At 40.2% G+C, this 18,059-nt stretch overlaps 2 protein-coding genes across 2 annotated transcripts; both read left to right on the plus strand.

The window, feature by feature from the left end:
• The first annotated feature begins 536 nt into the window (after positions 1 to 536).
• On the plus strand, positions 537 to 1,600 carry LOC101945245 (olfactory receptor 10C1-like). The gene has a single exon (XM_005310397.2). The coding sequence runs from the start codon at positions 537 to 539 to the stop codon at positions 1,485 to 1,487; it is 951 nt and encodes a 316-aa protein (XP_005310454.2). The 3' UTR covers positions 1,488 to 1,600.
• A 14,376-nt stretch (positions 1,601 to 15,976) lies between these two features.
• On the plus strand, positions 15,977 to 16,912 carry LOC101945517 (olfactory receptor 10C1-like). The gene has a single exon (XM_005310398.2). The coding sequence runs from the start codon at positions 15,977 to 15,979 to the stop codon at positions 16,910 to 16,912; it is 936 nt and encodes a 311-aa protein (XP_005310455.2).
• Positions 16,913 to 18,059: the final 1,147 nt, after the last annotated feature.

Raw genomic sequence — 18,059 nt, forward strand, 5'->3', positions numbered from 1 at the left:
TTATCTATATCAGTATAACTTCAATGATTGTGCCACACATCAACCAAGAATAACACAAATGGTGGTATATTAATTTTGTGTTTCTTTATTTTAACATACAGGCTCCAAGAAACTAGAAGGCAGATTTTGAGGTCTGTTCCACCAGTTCAAATCTATTGAACCTGATTCTGATCACACCAGTGTTTTATCCAATTATAAATTCATTGTTCTCAGTTACCCTCTTTCTGATGCTCGTATGAAAGAGATAATTTCCATTGAGGTGAGGACCATACATCAATAGAAAGCTGGTGTAACTGAGAGGAGAATGAGAACCATTGACTTTAGTGAACTTACTCAGGATTTAGAGATTTGTGACAGGAGAATCTGACCAAAATTGTATTGGGCCTGAGTCATATAATATGGACAGAGTGATGGATACATGGAGAGAAAGGTGAAAAGACAGAGATAGATAGATAGATAGATAGATGGCAATTTGACTTGATTTAAAGTATCAAACTAACATGTAGTTTTTTTCTTTTTAATTCTCAAGATGAAATATGGTGAGGAAGAAAATGAGAAAAAACAGCTCTGTGACTGAGTTTGTCATACTGGGATTCTCTAATCACCCAGACATGAGTTCCATTTATTTTGTGTTATTTCTGTGCATTTACATCATCACAGTGCTGGGCAACATCCTCATCATTATCATCATCAATGTTGATCCGTCCCTTCACACCCCCATGTATTTCTTCCTCAGGAACTTGTCCTTCCTGGAGATCTGCTACACCTCAGTCACCCTGCCCAAGGTACTGTCCAACCTCCTGTCAGAGAATAAAGCCATCTCCTTTGCTGGTTGTGCAGTACAGCTGTATTTCTTTCTATTCTTCGGTGTTACTGAATGCTGCCTCCTTGCATCTATGGCGTATGACCGCTACAGTGCTATATGCAAACCACTGCAATACATGACCATCATGAATAAGAGGGTTTGCATCCAGCTGACAGGTGGATCATGTATCTGTGGCACCCTGGTGGCTGTGGGGCACACAACCTTCGTCTTCACTCTTCCTTTCTGTGGGTCCAATGTGATCAACCACTTCTTCTGTGAGATCCAGCCGGTGCTGAAGCTGGTGTGTGGGGACACCTACTGGATTGAGATCCAGATCTCTTTGGGTGCTGCCTTTGTCCTCATGCTGCCTTTCATGCTGATCCTGGTGTCCTACATCTGTATCATCTCCACCATCCTTAAAATTAGGTCCGCTGAAGGCAGGCGCAGAGCATTCTCCACCTGCTCCTCGCACCTCATTGTGGTGACGTTGTTCTACGGGACGGCCCTTATCATGTATGTGCGCCCGAAGTCCAGCTTCTCTCCAGATGTGAACAAGTTACTCTCTCTGTTCTACTCAGTGGTGACTCCGATCTTGAACCCCATTATCTACAGCCTCAGGAACAAGGAGGTGAAAGATGCCTTGAGGAAAACAGGGATGAAGGTATTTCATCCACAAAAATAGATATTTTTTCTCCACCTAGATTATTCCCTGGGGAATATCCCAGCTCTCAAGAGAATCTATATTGCTAAAGAGATTAAGAGATAGCTCAGCATTACAAATAAATTTATCTAATCAAATGTAGTGCTGGTCAACTTTTTCTGAAATTTGTATTTCAGTGAAATTTTTTCACTACAATTTTGAATTTCAACAAAATAAATGAGGATTTTATACTATTCCCTTCTGGCCTAAAAATATGTGAATCTTCTGGTAAAGAAAAGAAAAGAAAAGAAAAGAATATGAAAGTACATTGCTTCCTCTTCCCATAGTTTGACGAGTCCTAATACAAGTATTTCTGCCTTTTATATAAAAATCTCCCATATTTCAATTAGAGTTGATTGAAATTTTCTAAGTTTCCCAAATATTTCTCTTCCCAAATGTTAAAGACAAAAACATGCATTGGGTAGAAAAGCTTGAAAATGTTTTGCTATTATTTTTTCACACTCAGTAGAGGTAAGTACATTTTTTAGAACTTTGTAATTATTTCCCAAAAAATGCTTTCAAAGGAATTTCAGATATCTCAAAAAACATGTTAATAATAATTCTCTCCAAATTTTTAATCCATTCTAATTCAGAAACATTTCAGTTCTAGACCAGAATGCCATTTATAATAGGATCATACATGGGATATCTGAAGTCTAAGAGGAAATCTGCATTGCTAGTTATAGCATATTTGTTGTTCTTTCATCCTGGAACATGGAAAACCATTAACCCCAGCATCTTTTTTTCACCACGAACTCACTGTTCATTTAGGTGTGAAGTATTTGTCTCTTTCTCACAAAACCTAACTTTTAGGTCCATAGAAAATAATTGGAATTCACAAAGCATGGGTTAGGGGTTCAAGTTCCCTACACAATGAGTGGAGGGAGATAGGCACAAATGAATGGGATCCACAAAAGCCAGGATGCTGGGTAGGGAGATAACTAAACTAGCTACTAATCTAGAAGACGCTGAGTTGAGGCATGTGTGCTAAGCCCTGCCCCTCAACAGGAGCCCTGTACCTAGGTCCAGGCTGAAGTGAAATGCCTATCTCTGCTTGGGATCTACAGCCAAGAACTGTCTCCTGGAGGTAGGTTTGGGGAGTGGTTTCTTGCAAGAAACAAGGAGGAGGAGTTGGATGCAGTAGCAGCTGCCCCATAACTGTTAGCTTAGAGGCTAGGGTACTAAACTCAGAGGTGGAAGACACCCCCCTCCCAGTTCAGTTCCCCATGTGTATGAAGAGAAGGTATTTGTAGAGGGGGTTTCCACCTCACAGATGAGTGCCTTAACCACTGAGCTCTGGGATATTCTGTTGTGGGGTTCCCTCAGCCTCTCCTGTTGAATGGAGTTCCAATTTACATAAATAATTAAACAGTCATCAGAGGAAGACAACTGGATCTGGGAGCTGCCATCTTCCATGGGAGAAGCCCAAGCACCACTCTAGGGAGAGTTTCTCATACACTCTCTGGCCCAATGAATATGCAAATATTTATCAAAAAAGGACTGAGAGGTAGGAAATGACTGCTCAAATTATTTACCCTGGTCATGGGGAAGGGGACTTGAACGGGGCTGTCCCATACCCCAGGCGGGTATCCTGGCTGTAGGTACCCTCTACTAGTGAGGACTCTGAAGTGACCTGGGATTGTTCCAGTTGGGAAGATCCTGAGTGCTGCAATCCAGCCTTGGAGACTACAAGTCCCACGATGCTTTGGGGAAGAGAGAGAAACTTCTGCTTCCAGGGGATGCAGGGAGAGCATGCAGTGGGCTCCATCTTAGTGGGGAGCTTAGATCCTGGTCAGGGGATGGGGGAGGGTTGAGATTTCTTTGGTGGAGCTATTTCCCATACAGGAGCTGCTGCTAGAAAGCCAGAAACTGTTATTGAGACTCTGCTGGGACTTTGACCTATCAGGGAGCCAAGGGAGCTATTGCTGCCCCTTGTTGCCTAGGCTGCATGGCTTTATTGGACCAGCAGAGTGTTGTTCCCAGATTCAACATCTTCTAGCATACCCACACAAGCAAGTGTCTAGAACTCTGAAGTTGAGAGGAGTGCACACTTGGGATGGGGTGGGGGGAGTGGGGGGCTGGTGCCAATGCAAATGTAAGCTGGTTAAGTTTCACGTACTGCTGTAAACTGTATGTATCAATTGATTTATTGAAGTTACCCCTGCTGATTTAAATTGGTTGTGATATTTTAATTAATCTCAGCCTGTTATATAACGTTTTGTTAAGTTGTTAAGTAAAGGTGTGTTTATTCTAATCTAAGTATATATTGTTTATAATTGGAAACTTTGAGTAAGACCCATTGCACAGATTAGCTCAGCTTTCTTCCTGGAGGTTCCCAAGATATGCCATTGAGTGGGTACAGGGCCCAGCCAGGTGGGGGAACCACCAAGATTCTTTCTTTGCTGGTTTGTGGGACCCACTGAGACTTATGCACAACATCATCTTCGTACTGCACATTTTTATTTGAAAAAATCGAACAACATAAAATTAAGACAGATCACATTAAATGCATAAAAAATGGGCTAATTATTATATGTTAAAATGTACCTGTAAACTGGGAATCATCATTGAGTGGGAGTGTGTCTGCAGGGGTCCCATAGGTATCAGTACTTAGCCCTACACTAAACAAAATGTTCATCAATGACCTGGATAATATTTGCAGGTGAATTAAGAGGATAGATCACTGATTCTGAGAGATCTGAATCTCTTGGTTAACTGTGCACAAATAATCAATTTGCTTTTCAATATGGCTAAATGTAAATGCATACTTCTAGGAACAAAGAATGCTGGCCATACTTACAGGATGGGGGACTCTATCTGAGGAAACAGTGACTGTGGAAAAGATTTGGGGGTCATAGTGGAAAATCAGCTGAACATAGAATCACAGAACTGGAAGGGACCTCAAGAGGTCATCTAGTCCGGTCCCCAGCACTCAAGGCAGGACTAAGTATTCTAGAGCATCCCTGACAGGTGTTTGTCCAACCTGCTCTTAAAAATCCCCAATGATGGAAATTCCACAACCTCCCTAGGCAATTTATTCCAGTGCTTAATCATTCTGACATTTAGGAAGTTTTTCCTAATGTCCAACCTAAACCGCCCTTGCTGGAATTTAAGTCCATTGCTTCTTGTCCTATCCTCAGAGGTTAAGAAGAACAAATTTTCTCCTTGTAACAACCATTTATGTACTTGAAAACTGTTATCATGTCCCCTCTCAGTCTTCCCTTTTCCAGACTAAGCAAACCCATTTTTTGTTCAATCTTCCCTCATAGGTCATGTTTCCTAGACTTTTAATAATTTCTGTTGCTCTTCTCTGGACTTTCTCCAATTTGTTCACATCTTTCCTGAAATGTGGCACCCAGAACTGGATACAATACTACAGTTGAGCATGGAGTAGAGCGGAAGAATTACTTTTCATGTCTTGCTTACAATACTCCTGCTAATACATCCCAGATTGATGTTTGGGTTTTTTGCAACAGCATTATACTGTTGACTCATATTTAGCTTGTGATCTACTATGACCTCCAGATCCCTTTCCGCAGTACTTCTTCCTAGGCAGTCATTTCCCATTTTGTATGTGTGCAACTGATTGTTCCTTCCTATGTGGACTACTTTGTATTTGTCCTATTGAATTTCATCCTATTTACTTCAGACCATTTCTCCAGTTTGTCCAAATCATTTTGAATTTTCATCCTATCCTCCAAAGTACTTGCAACCCCTCCCTGCTTGGTATCATCCACAAACTTTATAAATGTACTCTCTATGCCATTATCTAAATCATTGATGAAGATACTAAACTGAACCGGACCCAGAACCAATCCCTGTGGGACCCCACTCATTATGCCCATCCAGCATGACTGTGAACCACTGATAACTACTCTCTGGGAATGATTTTCCAACCAGTTATGCACTCACCTTATAGTGGCTCATCTAGGTTGTATTTCCTTAGTTTGTTTATGAGAACATCATGTGAGACAGTATCAAAAGTCTTACTAAAGTCAAGATATACCACATCTACCACTTCCCCACTATCCACAAGGTTTGTTACCCTGGCAAAGAAACTATCAGATTGATTTAACATGATTGGTTCTTGAGAAATCCATGCTGACAGTTATTTATCACCTTATTATCTTCTATGTCTTTGCAAATTTGCAAATTGATTGCTTAATTTTTTGCTCCATTATCTTTCTGGGTACAGAATGAGCTCCCAGTACGATGCTTTGGCCAAAAGAACTAATTCCATCCTGTGATGTATAAACAATGGAATCTCGAGTAGGAGTAGAGAGTTTATTTCACCACAGTATTTGCTACTGTTGGGATCACTGCTGAAATACTGTGTCTAGTTCTTCTGTCCACAATTCTATATGGCTATTGATAAATTTGAGAGGTTTCAGAGAAGAGCCATGAAAATGATTAAAGGATTCAAAAACCTGCCTTATAGTGATAGACTAGATGAGCTCAATCTGTTTAGCTTTAGAAAGAGAAAATGTATGGGTGACTTGATTACAGTGTACAACTATCTACATTGGGAACAAGTATATAATGATGGGCTCTTCAAACTAGAACCAAAAGTTCTCACATGATCCAATAACTGGAATTTGCAATAAGTCAAATTCAGACCAGAAATAATGTGCAACATTTTTAATGGAGGAGGTAATTAACCATTGGAACAATTAAACAAGAGTCATGGTGGATTGTCCCTCACTGACAATTTTTAAATCAAGGTTGGATGTATCTGAAAAAGATCTGTTCTATGAATTATTTTGGGGAAGTTCTGTGGACTGTGTCATACAGGAGGTCAGACTGTAATCATCACAGATCATCACAATGGTCTCTTATGTTCTTGTAATCTTTGAATCCAGAGACCTAGAGAGAGGCTGCTCTGCTCATGCCCAGAGCCTTACAACCAGGTACCTAGCGAATGTTGACACCAAGAAACTGAGGTGCCTCCAGGATTTTGTGAATACCAGTGGTAGCTAAATCTGGGACTTAGGCCCCTAAAGTGTCAGTTAGGCATCAAACTACCTTTGTGAATCTAACCCAAACTCTTCCTCACAATGAGGATATGAGTTATGGGGTAATGTTTCCATTGACGTGCATTGAAGGCCAGATTTTCAAACGTATTCAGGTGCCTAACTCTGAGTCAAGTCAATGGGAATTAGGAATGTATATACCTTGATAAACATGGGCCTGGCTGCCTAAGTAACTTTCAAAAAGGGTACTTAAGCTTGTAAATCAAAAAGATGTTTTGAAAAATTATTTAGATTAGCTTGGTTAGCAAATTTCACCCTTGATTAATTAGGAGCAGGTTCGGAGAATCTTATTCACACTGAAAATAATGGGCTTCTGTAGATGAAGGAAAAATTTATTGTTTTTTAGAATCTTCCCTTTGCCCTCGTGACGTTGTCAATTGTTGAAAGCAGCATTGGCTCAGTCCATTAATTGTGATGTGATGCGAGCATTGTGCCATTGTCCTTGGGTGGGAATTGCAAGTACTCAGTGGCATTTTGCTGGAGGCGTCCTGCACTTGAACCAAACCCTGAGGTCCTTGTTTGGGTATGAGAGGTGGAATTTGGAAATGTGTCCATGGGATTGAGGAGCTTAACTGCCAGCTGGATATCTGTCCCAAAGATGCAAAATATTCAATGCCATATTCTACTTTGTTGAAATGATTAGATATTTAGCACTGATTTCAAGAGGAGAAAGAGTACAGTATTCCCATTATAATGATGTTATCACTTCATGTAATGAGACATCCAAGGTGTATCAAACCCCAGGTCCCTGGGGCTTATAAAGAAGCTGTTAAATATTGCAGTTCCATCCATGACTGAATTCTTTGGTAACCACAGAGAGGAGATGAATGTCGGATACAGAGCAGGTGAGAAATTCCTTGATTTGTCTAGAATTATGTATATTTTCTTTGGATTCTTCTAAGTGATCTAAATCTAGATGAGTCTTGTGAAATTCCTATTATTTCTTCAATTTAAATGTGCTCTGTTTAAAAGCCCTGAGTTCAATCCCACTTGGCGTAAATGCTGGGTAACTCTACTGCAGTTAATTGTAGAACTGTTTGAAAATATTCCAACACAACAATTTTCCATCAGAAAATGCTGGTTGGATGGAACCAAAGCCTTTTACATTGGAATGTATTGATTTTGTCTACATTTTGAAATAACATTATCAAAGTGTTTTGTCTATTCTATTCCTTTCTATTCTGTTCCAATTAAAATGATAACATTGAGGGATATTATTTGATCTTATTAAAATGAAACATTTTTACATTACTGAAATGAAACATTCTAACATGCTTATAAGGTTCAAAGAAATTTTTTTGACTATATCATTCTTCATTAAAAAAATCTGAGCATTTGCCTTTCATCCTGATTTGTGATTTAATGAACTTTTGAAAACTTAGCATTTACCATGGGTCATAAATTCAATTTTTTGACCAAATATAGTTAATACTATGAAACAGGCAGATGAATTGCTTGATTCTGATCTCATTTACATTGGGTTTGCACTGATGGAACCACATGACATCAGAAGAAGATCTGATGGGATAGATGTAGAGCTACCACATCTTCACTCCTGTTTTTCACTGGTGTAACTGCATCAATTTGAGTGAGTCATCTTAGGAGAAACTGTGGTAGTTAGTTATGATTTACTTCCATTTACAGACAGGAGAAACATGCCTAAATAATTGTAGATTGACAAAGACATTTGAGAAACTGTCAAAATATTTATTCAGTTCAATTTGATACTTCCAAACAAGCATAAGGAAGTTAAATTTCAGTGATGAGTAGGTCTCATACAGATGATAAAATAAAAACTGAACTCAATAATACTGATTCCTTTTTAAAGTACACATTCAAGAGAACAATAACCCTTTCCAAGCATGATCTACAAATCTTTCATCAAGGCTTTGTCTTCACTGGTGGCACTGGGTAGGGTACAGGACTATGTCTATATCTATATGCCACAGTGAAAGGAAGTCCATGATCACACTTCAGTGTGTATTATTAGGGCTGTTGCTTAATCGCAGTTAATTCATATGATTAACTCAAAAAATGAAGTGTGATTAAAAAAATAATTGTGAATAATTGCACTGTTAAACAAAAGAATGCCAATTTAAATTTATTAAATATTTCTGATGTTTTTTGCATTTTCAAATATATTGATTTCTATTACAACACAGAATACAAAGTGTACAGTGCTCACTTCATATTCTTATTTTTTATTACAAATATTTGCACTGTAAAAAGATAAATAAAATAAATAATATTTTTCAATTCACCTCATACAAGTACTGTAGTGCAATCTCTTTATCATGAAAGTGTAACTTACAAATGTAGATTATTTTTTGTTACATAACTGCACTCAAAAACAAAACAATGTAAAACTTTAGAGCCTACAAGTCCACTCAGTCCTACTCGTTCAGCCAATTGCTAAAACAAACAAATGTTTTTATATTTATGGGAAATACTGCTCACTGCGTCTTATTTACAATGTCACCTGAAAGTGAGAACAGGTTTTTGCATGGCACTTTTGTAGCCGGTGTTGAAAGGTATTTTGTGAACAGGGGCTGCTAACAGGGAGTTTCGCAAGGGAGTTCTCCAGGTGAAGGAGGAGCAAATACAGGACCCTTGGGGTAAGTGACTGTCTGTAGAGTGTGTTTGTTTGTGTTTGGCGGTTACTTGCTGTGTGCTGAGCTTGTGTTTGTCAGTCTGTTTGTTTGTTTGGTTGTTTGAAGGACCGTGTGCTGTGGCTGGCAGTTGGAAGCTGTGAGCTTCAAAGGAAGGTCTGAAGGCTAGAAGCCTCTGGTAATTGGCTGAGCCTTAATCAGTGGGCGGGGCATTCACCCAGGCCAGGGCTTTATAAAGCAGCGCACAAGTGACCAGGGAGCTTTTGCAAACAGGGGCTGCTAACAGGGAGTTTCGCAAGGGAGTTTGGAAGGGGAGCAGGAAGGGAGCGGGGTCCCTTGCCGGTTCTATCTTAACCCTTTATTCCCCTTAAAACCTATAGCACAAACTACATTCAAACCTTCTTGCTTTAAACAACCCCTTCATTAACTAGGAGAAAATGCAGGCAGAAGCCCAGCTGCAGAGTGGGGGCTATCCAGTTTATTGCACTGAGTGTAGCATGTATGATTATCTGCTCCGTGGGTGGGTGGCATATGTGTGCATTCGGTGCAAGGAGCTCCTGGCCCTCAGAGACCACGTACGGACTCTGGAGGCAAGGGTGGCGGAACTGAAGGAGCTAAGGGAGGCAGAGAGGTATGTTGATGAGGCTTTCCGGGACACTGTAGAATTGTCCCACCTCTGGTCAGACAGTCCCTGTGCTTTTGAGGAGGATGAAAGGCCCAGGGAAGCAGAGCAGTCAACGGGAGCAGAGGGAAACCTTCCCATAGTTGGGACCCTCCTTCCAGACGGTGCTGGGGTTGCCTCTCGCACTGAGGTTACCTCTCCGGGGGAGGGAACTCCAGTTGCTAGGAAAAGACAGGTATTAGTATTGGGAGATTCGATCATTAGAAATGTAGATAGCTGGGTTTGTGATGACCGGGAGAACCATATGGTGACTTGCCTGCCTGGTGCGAAGGTTGCGGATCTCTTGAGGCATCTAGACAGACTTATGTGTAGTGCTGGGGAGGAGCCAGTGGTCATGGTACTAGGTACCAATGACATAGGGAAGAGTAGGAGAGATGTCCTGGAGGCCAAATTTAGGCTGCTAGGGAAGAGACTGAAATCCAGGACCTCTATGGTGGCATTCTCAGAAATGCTCCCAGTTCCATGCGCAGGGCCAGGTAGGCAGGCAGAGCTTCAGAGTCTCAATGCGTGGATGAGACGATGGTGTAGAGAGGAGGGGTTTACATTCATTAGGAACTGGGGAAACTTCTGGAATGGGGGGAGGCTATACAGGAAGGATGGGCTCCACCTAAATCAAAGTGGAACCAGACTGCTGGCACTAAACATTAAAAAGCTTGTAGAGCAGTTTTTAAACTAGGAGATGGGGGAAGTCGACTGCTGCAGAGGACCATGTGGCTCGGACAGAGACTTCTCTTAGGGGAGAGTCTAATGATAGAGAATCTCCAGGTTATAGTCAGGAGCAGAGGATGGAAGAGGATAAAGTAGGGGCCAGATCTGATGATAAACATTCACATAAAAAAGAATCTGATACATCAGAAAAGGGCAGACAAATAAACAGTGACAAGTTTTTAAAGTGCTTGTACACAAATGCTAGAAGTCTAAATAATAAGATGGGTGAACTAGAGTGCCTTGTGATAAAGGAGGATATTGATATAATAGGCATCACAGAAACCTGGTGGACTGAGAGCAATCAATGGGACACAATCATTCTGGGGTACAAAATATATCGGAAGGACAGAACAGGTTGTGCCGGGGGGAGGGGGAGGAGTGGCACTATATGCAAAAGAAAATGTACAATCAAATGAAGTAAAAATCTTAAGCAAATCCGCATGTTCCATAGAATCTCTATGGATAGAAATTTCATGCTCTAATAAGAATATAACATTAGGGATCTATTATAAACCACCTGACCAGGACGGTGATAGTGATGATGAAATGCTAAGGGAAATTAGAGAGGCTATCAAAATTAAGAACTCAATAATAGTGGGGGATTTCAATTATCCCCATATTGACTGGGAACATTTCACTTCAGGACGAAATGCAGAGATAAAATTTCTCGATACTTTAAATGACTGCTTCATGGAGCAGCTGGTACGGGAACCCACAAGGGGAGAGACACTTCTAGATTTAGTCCTGAGTGGAGCGCAGGAGCTGGTCCAAGAGGTAACTATAGCAGGACCGCTTGGAAATAGTGACCATAATACAATAGCGTTCAACATCCCTGTGGTGGGAAGACCATCTCAACAGCCCAACACTCTGGCATTTAATTTCAAAAGGGGGAACTATGCAAAAATGAGGGGTTTAGTTAAACAGAAGTTAAAAGGTACAGTGACTAAAGTGAAATCCCTGCAAGCTGCAAGGGGAATTTTTAAAGACACCATAATAGAGGTCCAACTTCAATGTATACCCCAAATTAAGAAACACAGTAAAAGAACTAAAAGAGAGCCACCGTGGCTTAACAACCATGTAAAAGAAGCAGTGAGAGATAAAAAGACTTCCTTTAAAAAGCGGAAGTCAAACCCTAGTGAGACAAATAGAAAGGAGCATAAACGCTGCCAAATTAAGTGCAAGAATGTAATAAGAAAAGCCAAAGAGGAGTTTGAAGAACGGCTAGCCAAAAACTCCAAAGGTAATAACAAAATGTTTTTTAAGTACATCAGAAGCAGGAAGCCTGCTAAACAACTAGTGGGACCCCTTGATGATCGAGATACAAAAGGAGCGCTTAAAGACGATAAAGTCATTGCGGAGAAACTAAATGGATTCTTTGCTTCAGTCTTCACGGCTGAGGATGTTAGGGAGATTCCCAAACCTGAGCTGGCTTTTGTAGGTGACAAATCTGAGGAACTGTCACGGATTGAAGTGTCACGAGAGGAGGTTTTGGAATTAATTGATAAACTTAACATTAACAAGTCACCGGGACCAGATGACATTCACCCAAGAGTTCTGAAAGTCTAACGTCTGTACCGGGCAAATTAGTCGAAACAATGGTTAAGAATAAAATTGTCCGACACATAGAAAAACATAAACTGTTGAGCAATAGTCAACATGGTTTCTGTAAAGGGAAATCATGTCTTACTAATCTATTAGAATTCTTTGAAGGGGTCAACAAACATGTGGACAAGGGGGATCCAGTGGACATAGTGTACTTAGATTTCCAGAAAGCCTTTGACAAGGTCCCTCACCAAAGGCTCTTATGTAAATTAAGCTGCCATGGGATAAAAGGGAAGGTCCTTTCATGGATTGAGAACAGGTTAAAAGAGAGGGAACAAAGGGTAGGAATAAATGGTAAATTCTCAGAATGGAGAGGGGTAACTAGTGGTGTTCCCCAAGGGTCAGTCCTCTGACTGATCCTATTCAACTTATTCATAAATGATCTGGAGAAAGGGGTAAACAGTGAGGTGGCAAAGTTTGCAGATGATACTAAACTGCTAAAGATAGTTAAGTCCAAAGCAGACTGTGAAGAACTTCAAAAAGATCTCACAAAACTAAGTGATTGGGCAACAAAAAGGCAAATGAAATTTAATGTGGATAAATGTAAAGTAATGCACATTGGAAAAAATAACCCCAACTATACATGCAATATGATGGGGGCTAATTTAGCTACAACAAGTCAGGAAAAAAATCTTGGAGTCATCGTGTATAGTTCTCTGAAAATGTCCACGCAGTGTGCAGAGGCGGTCAGAAAAGCAAACAGGATGTTAGGAATCATTAAAAAGGGGATAGAGAATAAGACTGAGAACATATTATTGCCCTTATATAAATCAATGGTATGCCCTCATCTCGAATACTGCATACAGTATTCTCCTCATCTCAAAAAAGATATACTGGCACTAGAAAAGGTTCAGAAAAGGGCAACTAAAATGATTAAGGGTTTGGAACGGGTCCCATATGAGGAGAGATTAAAGAGGCTAGGACTCTTCAGCTTGGAAAAGAGGAGACTAAGGGGGGATATGATAGAGGTATATAAAATCATGAGTGATGTGGAGAAAGTGGATAAGGAAAAGTTATTTACTTATTCCCATAATACAAGAACTAGGGATCATCAAATGAAATTAATAGGCAGCAGGTTTAAAACAAATAAAAGGAAGTTCTTCTTCACGCAGCGCACAGTCAACTTGTGGAACTCCTTACCTGAGAAGGTTGTGAAGGCTAGGACTATAACACAGTTTAAAAGAGAACTGGATAAATTCATGGTGGTTAAGTCCATTAATGGCTATTAGCCAGGACGGGTAAGGAATGGTGTCCCTCGCCTCTGTCTGTCAGAGGATGAAAATGGATGGCAGGAGAGAGATCACTTGATCATTGCCTGTTAGGTTCACTCCCTCTGGGGCATCTGGCATTGGCCACTGTCGGTAGACTGGATCCTGGGCTAGATGGACCTTTGGTCTGACCCGGTACGGCCTTTCTTATGTTCTTATGTATTTACGTGCCAGATATGCTAAACATTCATATGCCCCTTCATGCTTCAGCTACCATTCCAGAGGACATGCTTCCATGCTGATGATGCTCATTAAAAAAATAACACATTAATTAAATTTGTGACTGAACTCCTTGGGGGAGAATTGTATGTCTCCTCTTCTGTTTTACCCACATTCTGCCATATATGTCATATTCTAGCTGTCTCAGATGATGACCCAGCACATGTTCGTTTTAAGAACATTTTCACATCAGATTTGACAAAACACAAAGACGGTACCAATGTGAGATTTCTAAGAATAGATACAGCACTCAACCCAAGGTTTAGGAATGTGGCGTGCCTTCCAAAATCTGAGAGGGACGAGGTGTGGAGAATGCTTTCAGATGTCTTAATAGAGCAACACTCTGATGTGGAAACTACAGAACCCGAACCATCAAAAAAGAAAATCAACCTTCTGCTGGTGGCATCTGACTCAGATGATGAAAATGAACACGTGTCAGTCTGCTCTGCTTTGGATTGTTATTGAGCAGAACCCGACATCAGCATGGACGCATGTCCCCTGGAATGGTGGTTGCAGCATGAAGGGACATATGAAGTGCATCTGCACGTAAATATCTTGCGATGCTGGCTACAACAGAGCCATGCAAATACCTGTTCTCACTTTCAGGTGACATTGTAAACAAGACGTGGGCAGCATTATCTCCTGCAAATTGTAACCAAACTTGTTTGTCTGAGTGATTGGCTAAAATAGGACTGAGTGGACTTGTAGGTTGTAAAGTTTTACATTTGGTTTTTTTTTTTAGAATGCAGTTATTTTTTGTACATAATTCTACATTTGTAAGTTCAACTTTCATTATAAAGAGATTGCACTACAGTGCTTGTATTAGGTGAATTGAAATATATTATTTCTTTTATTTTTTTACTGTGCAAATATTTGTAATCAAAAATAAATATAAAGTGAGCACTGTATGCTTTGTATTCGGTATTGTAATTGAAATCTGTATATTTGAAAATGTAGAAAACATCCAAAACTATTTAAATAAATGGTATTCTATTGTTGTTTAACAGTGCGATTAATCGTGATAATTTTTTTTAATCGTGATTATTTTTTTTAATTGTTTGACAGCCCTAGTAGTTATGTGTGGCAGTGAAAGGCTCCAGCAGTGGGAGACTGTGGGGAGATGTAGGAATTTTTCCCCATTTCCACACTCATTCCCTGTGGTGGGGAAACGCTCCAGCAGGGGGGTGTTTGCAGGACACTACGCTGCTAAAATAGAAGTGTAGATGGGGCAGGCATTGCTAAGGAATGTAGAGAGCTATGTAGGGTACATACCCTAAGTATCTTGCATGCCTTTACCCACCTAAGCCATGCCTTACCATCTAAACTGCCATGTTAGAGGGTCGTATCATATATGCCTCCATAAGTACTGTGCAGTATTGATGTACCCATACAGAGAAACATGGACCCTAATTTTCCTTACTATACTGTAATATTCATGGAAGCCACTTGGGTCCAGTGAAGCTACTCCTAATTTATTGCAGTGTCAGTAAGAGGACAGTTGTGGAAAAGAAAGGGATTACAAAAGATTTAGAATGTGGGAAATGGAAAGATAAATGGGTAGATAGAGGCACAAACAGAGGTGCAGGCATGAATGTAGAGGGGACAAAGTGTATGAAATCAGGATTAAGGGCACTGAAGCCAATGGACTGTTGCCAATTTCATGGAAAGGAGAGGAGAAACAAGCCATCTCTGTTGCAAAATGCATAACATAACTCTCACATGTATTCCCATGTAGTCTGTTGGAATTGTAATGCAGTGAAATTATGATAAACAACTCTATGTTCTCAGCTGATGTATATTGGCCTAGCTTCCTTGATTGTGCCACACACCAGGCGAAAATCTGCTAAGGGGTCATATATTATTTTAACATACATGCCCCAAAAGACTTGGAGGCAGATTCTGACATTTAGTTCCATCACTGTAAATCCATTGAAGCTGTTTCTGATCGCACTCATGGTTTACATACGTACAATTTCATCAGTCAACGTTTTTTTTCCTTTGATGCTAGTAAAAAAGGTATATTTACACTGAGGTTAGGAGCATACACCAATATAAACCTGTTGTGACTGAGAGGAGAATGCGAACCATCAACCTTATTGAAGTTACTCCAGATTGATAGTGTTGTGACAGGAGAATTGGAACAAAATAGTGTTGGTCCTGATTCATATCAGACAGACGGAGGGATGTATGTGTGGAGAGATAGTGGACAAGTTGTGATAGATAGATAGATAGATAGATAGATAGATAGATAGATAGATAGATAGATAGATATCAGTTTGACTTGATTTAAAGTATCAAACTAATATGTAGTTTTTCTTTTTAATTCTCAAGTTGAATTATACTGAAGAAGAAAATGAGAAAAAACACGTCTGTGATTGAGTTTGTCATACTGGGCTTCTCTAATTACCCAGACATGAATCCTGTTTTATTCATGGTATTTCTATGTATTTACATCATCACAGTGCTGGGCAACATCCTCATCATTATCATCATAAGTGTGGATCCTGTTCTTCACACCCCTATGTATTTCTTCCTCAGGAACTTGTCTTTCTTGGAGATCTGTTACACATCAGTGACTCTACCCAAGATACTAGCCAACTTGGTCTCAGAGAGTAAAACCATGTCCTTTGCCAGTTGTGCTGTACAGATGTATTTCTTTCTATTCTTCGGTGTTACTGAATGCTTCCTGCTTGCTTGTATGGCCTATGACCGCTACAGTGCCATATGCAACCCACTGCACTACACTGCCATCATGAATAAGAGGGTTTGCATCCAATTGACAGGTGGCTCATGTATTTGTGGCACCTTGGCGGCCATGGGGCACACAACTTTTGTCTTCACACTTCCTTTTTGTGGATCCAATGTAATCAATCACTTATTTTGTGAGATCCAGCCGGTGCTGAAGCTGGTGTGCGGGGACACCTCTTGGATTGAGATCCTGATAATTTTGGGTGCTGCCTTCGTCCTAATACTGCCTTTCATGCTGATCCTGGTGTCCTACATCTGTATCATCTCCACCATCCTTAATATTAGGTCCACTGAAGGCAGGCGCAGAGCATTCTCCACCTGCTCCTCGCACCTCATTGTGGTGACATTGTTCTATGGGACGGCCCTTATCATGTATGTGCGCCCCAAGTCCAGCTTCTCTCCAGATGTGAACAAGTTACTCTCTCTGTTCTACTCAGTGGTGACTCCGATCTTGAACCCCATTATCTACAGCCTCAGGAACAAGGAGATGAAAGGTGCTTTGAGGAAAACAGGGATGAAGATATTTCATCCAGAAAAATAGACAATTTCCCTTCAGCTGGGTTATCCCCTAGGGAATATCTCACCTCTCAAGAGACTCTACAGCATGGAAGAGACCAAGACACGTCTCAGCATTATAAAGAAATTTTATCTAATCAAAGGTAGTGCTGGAGAACTTTTTTTTTTTGAAGTTTGTATTTTAATTAATTTTTTAAATTAAAATTATGAATTTCAGCAAAAGAAATTAGGATTTTTTTCAATCCCCTTCTGTCCTAAAAAACTGTGACTATTTAGAAAAGAAAAGAAAATTACACTGCTCCCTCTTCGCATTTTTTGACCTGTTCTAATTCTAGTATATCTATATTTTGTAGAAAAATCTCTCATATTTAAATTAGAGTTGGTTGAAATTTCTAAATTCCTCAAAGATTTCTCTTCACTAAAGTCAAAGAAAAAAACATGTATTGGGTGGAGGAGCTTGAAAATGTTTTGCTATTATTTTTTCACCTTCAGTAGAAGTATTTTAAATTTTTAGCACTTTGCAATTAATTTCAAAATATGCTTTGAAAGGAATGTCAGATATCTCAAAAAGAATGTCAACTATTATTCCTTCCCATTTGTCAATCAGTTCTAATTCAAACCATAATATCATTTATAATTAGATTGCACATGGGATATCTGAGGTCTAAGAGGAAATCTGCATTGCTGGTGAACTCATATATACCATTCTTTGGTCCTGGGACATGTAAAGCCATTAATCACAGCATCTATTTTTGACCAGGAATTCATTGTTCATCGGGGTACATCCAGTGTGATTAATATGTCTCCTTCTCGCCATGCTTAAATTTTAGGCATATTGAAAGACACTGTGATTCACAAAGCCTGGGTTTGGGGCCTAGGTTCCCTGTAGAATGAGAGGAGGGAGATAGGCACCAAACAATGGGCTCCACAAAAGTCAGGATTCAGTGTGGGGAGCTACCTAAACTTGCTAATGGGATATGCTGAGTTGAGGCATATGTGCTAGGCCCTGCCCCTCAACAGGAGTCCAGTGCCTAGATCCAGGCTGAAGTGAAGTGCCTATCTCTTCTTGTGATGTACAGACAGGAACTGTCTGCTGGAGGTAGGTTCCTAAGGGGTTTCGTGCAAGAAACAATGGAGGAGGAGTTGGGTGCAATAGAAGCTTCCCTATACCT

Source organism: Chrysemys picta, chromosome 13 (assembly GCF_011386835.1).
Source record: "Chrysemys picta bellii isolate R12L10 chromosome 13, ASM1138683v2, whole genome shotgun sequence".
Taxonomy (NCBI): domain Eukaryota; kingdom Metazoa; phylum Chordata; order Testudines; family Emydidae; genus Chrysemys; species Chrysemys picta.